Here is a 10,336-nt window from a genome sequence, read left to right as displayed (position 1 = left end):
TACATAGTTTGCTTTTCCCAGTCCTTCTACAGCCTTGTAATTTTTATTTGGCTGAACAGTTTTTATCCTGGTATGTTCGACTGAAAAAAATCTACCTCTGACTCATCTGTTTGAGACTGCAGATAATAATCATTGGCTGGGGGAGGGATAATGAGATTGTTGGGACAGAGACAAAGACCATCACGTCTCCAGAGCCCTGTTGTCTTTTCAGGCACTGACCTTCTCCTTGCCTGGCAAGGAACAGCTGAAGGGGCAGCGAAGGACATCAGGAGGGGGCAGTAGCCTGGAGTTCATTGACTCAGACATGCTAAAACTATTAACCTGATAGAGGAAGGCAAAGATTTCATTACACGAACCTAGATAAGTCTGCTAAATGGCAAATCGCTTACTTACTGTCATTTTCAGAAGCTGCGGGGCATTATTTAATGACAATTTTGAGAGATCCACCTAGATGTACTTCACCGGAGACAAATTTTAGGTGCGGCTGTGCTCCACTTGAGGACACCAACACGTAAATGGCAGCATTTTAAGGTTTTCCTTCTTATACCCAGAGCCACAATGGCTCGTAGCAGCTGTCCCCCAAACTAATGCCAGGTTTAAAACCTTCGGCTGCCTCAGGCGCCTCATTTTGGGTCAATCTCACGAGACTGAGCCCCGGTGCTGTGTCACCTCAGGGGCTGCGGGGCGGGCCCGGGCCCACCTCCACCTGCCTGTGGGGAGAGGCGGCAGCCGCACGGCTCCTCCAGCGAGCCCCGGGGTTTGCAAAAAGCACCGCTTTCACACCGTCAGCCCTAAACCTCTTCTCCATCTTGCGCCTGAGGGGAAGGAAGGATGGCTTCCAGCCCCGAGGCAAGGAGAAGCCGTCGCCCATTTCGCGCGGGGGCGAGGAGGGCTCGCCACGCTCCTCAGCCGCAGGGCGCGGCGCTGCTGAAGCAATCCCGGAGGGGTCGGAGGGGGAGGCCGGGCCCTCCGGCGGCTCCCCCGGGCGAGGCGAGGCGAGGGGAGGCGAGGCGAGGAGGGAGGGAAGCAGCCGCGGTTTCCTGCCGGGGAGGGGAGGAAGGCGGCGGCGGCGGAGGGCGCGGGGCCGCGGGGCGGAGCGGCCGCCATCAAGCGGAGTGTGGCAAGGAGCGAGCATCCCCGGGGCACGCCGCAGCGGGGCCATCAGGAGAGGAGGTAACGGGGGCAGCAGCACCGCTACAGCCGCCCGGAGCCGGCGGGGGACGAGCCGGGAGACCCCCGGGGTAGGCACGGTGGGGAGGCGCCGGCTCCCTCCCGCCTTGGGAGGCAGCGCGGTGAGGGTGGGGGCCTCGCCGGCAGCACCCGCGGTCGGCTGCAGGTGTGCGGTGGTGGGAAGCTGCCCTGTGTTTCTTGTTATTATTTATTATTATTATTTTTAACGGCAGCACCTGAGGGGTGTGCGTGTGTGTGAGGGGCGCCCTCAGCTCCGCCTGGCCTCCGGTTCCGGAGCCGGCCGGCGCCTCTGTCATGAGGCGCCTCTGCCCTGAGGCGCGTGGCCGCGGGAAGAAGGAAAAAAAAAAAAAGAAAAAAAAAAAAAGAATTTGTCTTATTTTATCAAAAAAACAACTGCTGGGGGAGGAAGGAGCGACCGGGACAAAGCGGCCCCGAGCCGGGCTCGTCACGCCAGCCGTGGGCAGCCCCCGGGGTGGCTTTGCCGAGCCCTGAGTTGGTTTTATTTGTTTTATTTTTATATTTCGTCTCGCTGCAGGCGAACACCGGGCTCGGAGCTCAGGTTGGGTCAGAATAGGGTGTTTTTGGGACAGGCACATGTGATAATGGCTGCTCTGCAGCCAGCCGCCACAGGAACTTAGGTGTCATAGTGTAATGCCTCCGGGCAAGCATGTGTAAGGTACTGGGTTTGATTGTTTGTGTGATTATTGTTATTATTTTTGAAACTATTATTTTTGAAGAAAAGTGCTTTAAGGCGTGCATTAAGAAATGCCTTAGGTGACTAAGTTACAGCTAAAGAGTATGTATGTGTAGATGCGTAGTTGTGTGCCATCTGACTGTACTCTCCCTGTTTTGAGAGGTTTCCACTTTTGTGCACCACCATAAAAATCAGATAAATGATTCAAACAGACTCAGTCATGGCCTGGCTTTACCTGAGGCTGATTCTGTGTGTTTCTCTAGATCTTTCTCCAGTTGTAGCTGCCTTGAGTGCTCGCTTCTATCTGAAGACAGTTTACCAGAAAGTCCCTACTTGTAAGCTTAATTCTAATTTTTCCCTTGGAAATATAAACTAGAAGTGTTTGAGGGACATAGTAGCATGTTATTTTCCACTTGTAGCTAGTACAAGTTCCCTACCTTCAAAGTAACTTGGCTTAAAGTCTATTACTGAGGTGGATTTGACTAGGATTAGTAGTACTTCAGTAAATTTTGAAAAGTCGCTAAGATGTACATAGGATATGTACAAGTTGCTAAGATGTACGTATCCAAGATGTACAAGGATACCTGCTTGTGAGCAGGTTGTGAGTTTTCACTCATATAATGTTTGAAGCCTTTTTCAGGATTTGTCAGAACATGTGTGCAGTGTTGCTGAATTTCTCCTGTGCAGGTGTGTCCCACGTGCGTACAGTCAGGATTTACTGCCATCACTGATAGAAGGTGAAGTGGATAATTGACCTAGAAACTTCTCTTTCATATCTGTTCATATGATAAACACACCTCAACCTTTCTTACAAATGGATGTTACAGGCAGTTTTATTTGATCAAAGGTTTATGCTGTTTTTTACAGTGATAAAGATGATTTGCATAGGGGAGCATGCAAGACTTGGCTGAACAGGTTAAATCTTTGCATTGGGAACTGCTTTTGGTGCAAGGACTTCCTGTCTGCTAACCATGTGTGACAGGGAAGTGATTTTTCTCTCACCAGAAACAAGAGCCATACTAGACAGACTAAACCTTTCCTATCTAAATTGTTAGACTATGAGGTGCCTAAATACATACACTGCAAGGAATAGGCATTTCTGGGACTTCCAACCTTTGCTCTGTTGGTGCTTAACTCCCTGAAGACATTTATGCTGTTTGCCTGTGTAGGGCAGTCTTGACTCTTACTCAAAGGACCAATCGTTAAGAAAAAGGAGTTTTACAGCTGGGATAAGTGAATAGTCAAAGTATTTATGTAAGGTTGTGTTATAACAAGGGTTGCTGCATGCAGACAAGACTACTGCAGAAGACAGAGGCAGGAATACTGGAAATTTCTGCTAATGAGCAGGTATTGTATGTGAGTATTTGGTATTTGACATCTGCTCACAGGTTCAGTCCCTGCTGAACAAATGCCAGACCAGCTGCTGTCCTTGCTGAGGAAGGGAGAGGGAATCTTCCTCTTTCCCTCTTCTAAAGGAAGGCCACCTTGTAATGCAGTGTTAGTATTTCATTATAAGCGCATATTAACTTTCATTAGTTCCTTTGGTATGTGGGCAATGCGTTGTAGACCTTATCAGTATTTTTGGTGAGACAATGAAGTGATCTTAGCTTCAGGTCACTCTGTCCCGGTCTTATACTGAAGCTGTCTATATCAACAGCAGTGTCATTTCAGTAGAAATCCTATGCATATCAGCAAAAAGATTCCTCACAGCTGCAACCATCAGCAAAAACAAGAGGTTAAGACTTTGTATTGCACAAGGGTGAGTGATGAGGAAACACACGTGTTAGCTTGTGTGAAGTCATAAGCTCGCATTAGCCTTAGCAGTCCTATGGCAGGGCTTTGGCAGCATTAGAGTTCTAACTGTTTTGAGCTGGAATATTTCAGAATTGTTGCATGTTAAAAGATATTATGCTATTCCTCCCTGGTTCTTCACTTCCAAAACTATCTTCTGTTTGCACAAAACCATCAGCCTTTTGCCAGAATCATGGATTCAATTTTTCTGTAGTTGTTTTTAAAGTTTCAAATCTTGATGTAACTTCAGTTTTCTCCAGTTTCTTCTGCCCTCTCTCTTCCTTTTAGGTGGTTTTAGTTCCAGTTAAGTGAAGTATTTGTAGAAGAAAACAAAACAAACAAACAAAAACCCTGCCAGTAGTTCTGTTTCTGTCATAGAGGTAGTGCAATGAGACATGTGACTCAGGCAAATAAGCAATTCCTGCCCTGAAGGCTTTAAGGCTAAAACAAGCAAGGTTAGAGAAGAGAATGAAATGCCAAATCCTGAGTGAGCTGTTGTGCACACCTTCATGAAAACCTGAGTTTTTGTTGGCAGAGACCCAAAGCTGGGAATAACAAAAGCAGATTCAGAGAGGGAGAGAGGGAAAGGGAGTACTGGGGGGAAAAGTATGTAAAACTGGGAGGATATTGTGGTTGCTCCTTCATGGGTAGGGTAAAATAGGACAAACAACTGTCAAGGTCATCAGTAACAAAACTGTATAGAACTGCAGTCATGTGCTGCTAATTGAGATGGACGCATTTGAATCAAATCCTCAGAATGTCTGAGAATTCAGAGTAGTGTCTGTGCTCCTGAACAAGTTGTACTGTGAAAGGTATTCCGGGAAGATATGAGAGTGATGATTAGGGTATGTGGTGTAAGAAACCATAAAGCTGTGCACTTATCACCAAAATGAGATCTTATATCAGTGAGTCAATTCTTAACATAATACTTGATTTTATTCTCCAGCTGGATAGCTTGGTGATGACTGGAATATTTTCAAAATAGCAGTCAGATACCGTAACAATAGCTATAGTACTTTTATTTTTCCCACCAGGATTTCTTCAGTGATTTGCCTTCGGGAATACATTCGCAGCTAGTGTCCTGTGTGAGTCAAAGCAGAAATGAAAAGCCTCAAGTGAAATGCTATTTTTGCTGGTGACAAGTGCTTGTTAAATCTGCTTCTGGTCAAGTTAGTCATCAAGACACCTGCTTTGATTACTCGCCTTGCTGTTTTACACATTTATACTTTCTGATGATTGAGTCAGATTTGTATTTGGTTATGATACTAATAATTTGCGTTACACAGTTATAACTGAACCTTCTCTTTTAAAGCAAACCAAATAATCTCACCGGTTTACAGGCCACATGGCTTTTTGAAGGCTTGACTGTTACACCAGTAACAGAAAAACAATCAGCCTGTGGTTGTGAATGCGTTTGGCGGAAGCTGTGGAAGGTAGGTGGGTAGGTACGGAGAGTAACCAAGTAGAAGAGTAAATAACAAGGAGGACCGGCAACAACTGGGGAGCTGAACTTGCTTTCATTTTTCCTTGCAGTTTGGGGCACGCTCATCTGTGAAAACTGTGTGGATCCCTCTCTGCTAATTACTTTAATTCAGGTGGAGATGCCTCATTATAGCACTCCAGTTAAGCTCAGAAATAGCAGTTTCTAGAAAGTTTGAAAGTTTTAGTCCGACTAGAAGTGTGAAATTTGAGGGCACGTGATATGACACGAGATAAGATGTTGGCTCATGTATAAACTTGATAAAATACATACTTGCTAAACATCTTTAGAGTGTGTTTTTTCTGAAATACTGAGGGGAAAATAAATCAGAAGGCATTCAGCTAAATGGATTGAGGATCTCATATTATTTAAAAGAACACAGTCTCTATTTCAGTATGAAAAAAGCTAAAACATTCATAGGAGTTGGAGGTAAATGATGTCATATGGTTTGGTAAATGATTTGTGTGCCATTTCTGTAGAAGATACTTTTCTATTGGTTGAAAATAACCTTTATCCTTTTAAGATATTAAAAACTATTGAAGTTAGGCAATGTCAAGCCAGGTTTCCTATACTGCAGTATACGGATGTCAGCTAATTAATAAAGGAGGAGTATGATTATTAAGTTTTCCATCCAGGAGAGTGTTCTTCTAAATGCATGAACAAAACTTTGTGTGTTTGTATGTTACTAGATGCAGAGATACATTAATTGCATACTGTTCTATCATAAATGGCTGAAGCATACGCTGGAGGTTTAATGAGTTTGCAGTGTAGGTTGGTTTCCATATAAGACTGCTCTGTGAATAGATTTCTTATAATATACACTATATAATAATATAATATACACTACATAATGTGCCTCATCCAGAATTACTGCTAATTATCAATGTATTCTTGTACTAGTAAATGTTATTAGCAGTAACTTTTTGAGAGGCATGGGAGAACTTCCTGGACCCTTGAGAAGCAGGTGGTTCTTTTCCAAAAAGTCAATTCTGAAGCAAAGGAGAATGTTTGCTTTGCTTCTGTTCTCTTAGGTACTCCTAAATACAGTCACTAGTGGAGAAATTTGGACTGGAACTACTGTGTTTTTTCATGGACAGCTTGCACTCTTAGATAATGCCAAGAAATGAGACAGTGGGAAATGGGAACAGAGTTTCTTGGAGGAGATGGGTGGGAAGTCAAACTGTGTTATGAAATATAAACCAGCAGTTAGATGAAGGGGATTTTGGAGTAAGTACGTCTTCGTATTGCCCTTGGTTAAGAGTCCACAGTGTGTTAATAGAACATGCAGTCATGTTACCGGATCACTCATAACTTACCTGTGGAGGAATAATGATTTGATTAGTTTGTTAGTACTGCAGTAAACCTATGTTCATGCTTCAAACTTCCAGCTTGGTCTTAAAATGCTTTTTCTTTTTTGTTACCTCATTTTGGTTCTGTCTGTTCTTTTGTCCTTTTCAACCTTACAGTTCCCAAATTCTGTTCTTCTACCTTTTTTCCCCCCTCTGTTTTTCTGAAAGGCAGAAATTCCTTTCTTTAAGTTATACTAGAATTTGTTTAATACTGTCTGTATATAGGTTTTTTGTTTATTTGTTTAACTATGCATGGATTTCCCTTTGTGGAAAAACATGAAATAACAAAAGAGGGTTTCACATAGGGTAAAAGGTGAAAAGAAGCCTTGATGATAAAGTTATAGGATAAAAAAATTTATAATGATTTCATCTGTCTGTTTTGCTTTAGATTGTGATTTGGAGTCGTGGAGAATTCATAGCCTTTCCACAATGGGAGAAAGGACAGATTGTGCTAAGTCTCATAGCTCACTGGCTGAATACAGCCCCATCAATAAATCAGACAAGACCGATCCCAATGACAACTCTGAAATGCAGGATGGAAACCAAAATACAATGCAACTGAAGAAAGAAATATCTCTGATAAATGGGATAAGCCTTATAGTAGGCAACATGATTGGTTCAGGTATCTTTGTCTCTCCCAAAGGAGTTCTCATCTACAGCAAATCTTATGGATTGTCTCTAGTAATTTGGGCAATTGGAGGGATCTTTTCAGTCTTTGGAGCTCTCTGCTATGCTGAACTTGGAACCACTATTACAAAGTCTGGAGCCAGCTATGCATACATCTTGGAGTCTTTTGGGAGCTTCATTGCTTTTATTCGTTTGTGGACCTCACTCCTAATTGTTGAGCCAACGAGCCAGGCCGTTATTGCAATCACCTTTGCTAACTACATAGTTCAACCTTTCTTCCCATCTTGTGATCCTCCGTACATTGCTTGTCGGCTCATAGCAGCTGCTTGTGAATGTAAGTATTTCTTGAAACTTACTATGCTATTTTTTTTATTTTTTTTACAGTTGAGCTTTATTTTGTTACATACTGAAACAATTTGAGTTACAGTAAGGAAAACAACAACTTCCAGTTGATGAATAATGTAAAAGTATTAGTCTGTGAACTGATATTTTCTCATTCAGAAGCAAAACAGTGTTTAACTCTTCCAAGTTGACTTAACATGGGAAAAACAAAGAAAAAAGTTGGTTTTCCTTCAGAGAGGTAGATTAAATCAAACCCCAAGGTACTCTTGGTGTAGTCTAAGAGTTGTTGCAGAACGGCTCTTATGCTATGAATTCTGCTGTAACTTATTTTTCAATAACTCCTCAACGTAGACATGAAGTAATTACTCTCGTAGCGTTTCAGGAGATCATTAGGTCAAGATTATTCTTCATGCTTATGATTAGCAATACCACCATGAAGCTGTACCTGTTGTGAAGAGTTTTGAGGAGGAAATGTTTGTGATCAGATACCTCCTTGGGCTGTCAACAAAGAGGAACAACATCAAACTGTCCGTGTCCTTCAAATCAGGACTGTTCTGCATTGAAAGAATGAAAATCTATGATTGTGCTGTGTGTGTCTTGATTTTAGGTATTTCTATCGAGAGTATTTCTATACGTATTTTTATTTCCCAGTACACAGTCAAAAATATCTTTCAGCAAGTCTACAAGGTAGTCCTTCGTCAGGTACTGTGCAGTCTCACCATGTGCTGTGGAGCCTGCCCACACTGTCAACTTGAGGAGTTCTTATTATAAAGCTAATAGGGCACTTGAGTTTTCTTACTTCCATCAACATGCTACAGAAGGGCGATGTGCTGCTCCTGCTTGCCTCCTTTCTGAGGCAACAGGGAGCCTGTAAAGTAGTTGTAATGTTCCTTGTGCAGTTGTCTGTGTGTGCTTCAAATATTTGACCTCTATAATTAGTTGTAAACACTATAGCTCCCCTTTCAATTTTGTGGATTAATTTGTTATTGTTGGGAAAGCACTAATGTGGGCAAAAGGGTCCAAGTAGTGGGGAGAACAATCACAGACTTCTTCCAAAAATATGTGTGAGCTTACTCAGCTCTACTCCTTTCCTCTCCTCCCCCCGTCCCAAATGTGGATCACATTTTGTTGTGACAGCTTCAGGGCAGAAATGAGGGACCTGTAACATCATGTTCACATTCCTTAACCAGATACTGTCCCAAGGTGTCCTGGTTTGTTGCTAATAGAGGAAATTTAGCACTTTTTTTTTTTTTTTTCCTAAGTGGAGGCAAGGTCACCACCATGGGGATGAAAGACTGACTTCAACAGTTTGTTTTGTGGTTTAAATGCCTGTTCTGCCCTCTTTAGGCTTCAGTGCTGAGAATCACCCCTGCTCTTCAACTTCATGTAGCTGTTGCTGCTAAAACCTACACTTCTCCCTGGCAGGGCTGTGTCAGTCCTCACCCATGGATAAAGTTAAAACTTTATTAATGAAGCTGCTGGGAGTGGAAACCTGAACACTGGTTAGGTATAGCTTATATACCAAACCCGGGATTGTTGTGGTGTTCTATTTTTTTGTTTGTTTTTAACTGTAGTGATAATACTAGATCTTACGTGAGATCCATCTTGGTGTTAGACAGCACGGCTTTGTCATTCATTTTGGAAACGGGTAGCACCTGGCACTGCAGACCTAAACTTGGGAGTTCTCAGCAACTTCAAGAAGCTAAATTATGTAATTTTTGAGGATTAATATTAAATTTATATTTTAATTTGATATTCTAAAAAATTGAGGGAAACATGAAAGTATAATTTCAGTAAGAGAGAAGACATTGCTTGTTCAGATTCTTGTTTGTCTTCTTTTGTTGATATCATTTTTAAAGATACCAGAGACAGCATAGCATTTCACCTGGAGACCAAACACTAACTCAGTGAAGTAAGAGTTAATAACAGTTGCTCCCAATTGAAAGTTGCTTAAAATTATTTTAATGTTCAGATACACCCTGTGAGCAACTACTCCATGGATAATACCAGTCATTACCACTGAACAGCAGAGACCATGCAGAGTTGTTTTTTTCCCGAGGGTTCTTTGGGAGCTGGCAGTCCTGACTTTTGAAATTTGATACAACTGTTTTTGTTCCCCTCATCTTGCCAAGGTCTGTGGAATCTTGTTCAGCCGTTCGACTTGGCCAGATTTTCTAGTATGCTAGTAGCAGTAACGAGATCATTACCTTCCTTTTGTTATGGTTTAAATGATTACTCTTTTTTTTTTTGGTAACTGTGTTAAGTGCATTTATATCTTAATAGTATCGCATTTTTCTTGGATTATGGGAGAGGAAATAATTCATCACGTCTCTTCATTTAATTTTGATTTGCTAATATCTTCTTACTCAAGTTGAATTTTTGTGTATGCATTTTAATAATACATAGTACAAGAAACTTGTACAGAAATGAAAACTACAGTGCAAGATAACCACACTTTCACTAGCTAGTGGAAGCATTGAGAATTGGAGAAAATAGTTAAGCTTTGGGGTTGAAATCAATACTGTAATGATAATCTGGATAAGAGAAATATTCCTTCACTAAGTGTTTTATAGAATAAATGATGCTGAAGGTACGGAATCCTGGTGAATATTCAGTATTTGAGTACAGGCAAAGATTGTCTGGCTGCCTCTCCACTTGATAATGCAAAGTGTTGAGAGTCACAGGAACACTGTATTTGAACAGCAGCTTGAAAAGTCTTTCTAGGGGAAGTTGATCATATGAGTAAGTTTAGTCAGCACATTAGGCAAATGCTTGTGAAATCTGGTAGTCTCCCTTCAGTTCCCATTTCAGTCTTGTGAAATAGGTCTGACACTGATCTATTTGGGGCTAGAGGGAGGAATG

The 10,336-nt window shown here is 42.1% G+C and overlaps 1 protein-coding gene across 4 annotated transcripts in view; it reads left to right on the top strand.

The window, feature by feature from the left end:
* The first annotated feature begins 1,085 nt into the window (after positions 1 to 1,085).
* The window catches only part of SLC7A6 (solute carrier family 7 member 6), a 31,986-nt gene continuing 22,735 nt past the window's right edge, over positions 1,086 to 10,336 (top strand). The window contains exons 1-3 of one of the 4 annotated variants that reach the window (XM_082769684.1): positions 1,090 to 1,241; positions 2,149 to 2,220; positions 6,894 to 7,466. In XM_082769684.1, the coding sequence (XP_082625810.1) occupies positions 6,935 to 7,466 (532 nt within the window). In that variant the 5' untranslated portion in view covers positions 1,090 to 1,241; positions 2,149 to 2,220; positions 6,894 to 6,934. Of the gene's footprint in view, positions 1,242 to 2,148; positions 2,221 to 5,069; positions 5,110 to 6,893; positions 7,467 to 10,336 lie in introns of those variants that run through there. The other 3 variants (XM_082769683.1, XM_082769682.1, XM_082769681.1) reach the window with 3 other exon arrangements.

Source organism: Aythya marila, assembly GCF_965140915.1.
Source record: "Aythya marila genome assembly, chromosome: 12".
Classification (NCBI taxonomy): domain Eukaryota; kingdom Metazoa; phylum Chordata; class Aves; order Anseriformes; family Anatidae; genus Aythya; species Aythya marila.
Note: the sequence above shows the minus strand (reverse complement) of the source record. Positions and strands in the feature narration are given on the sequence as shown.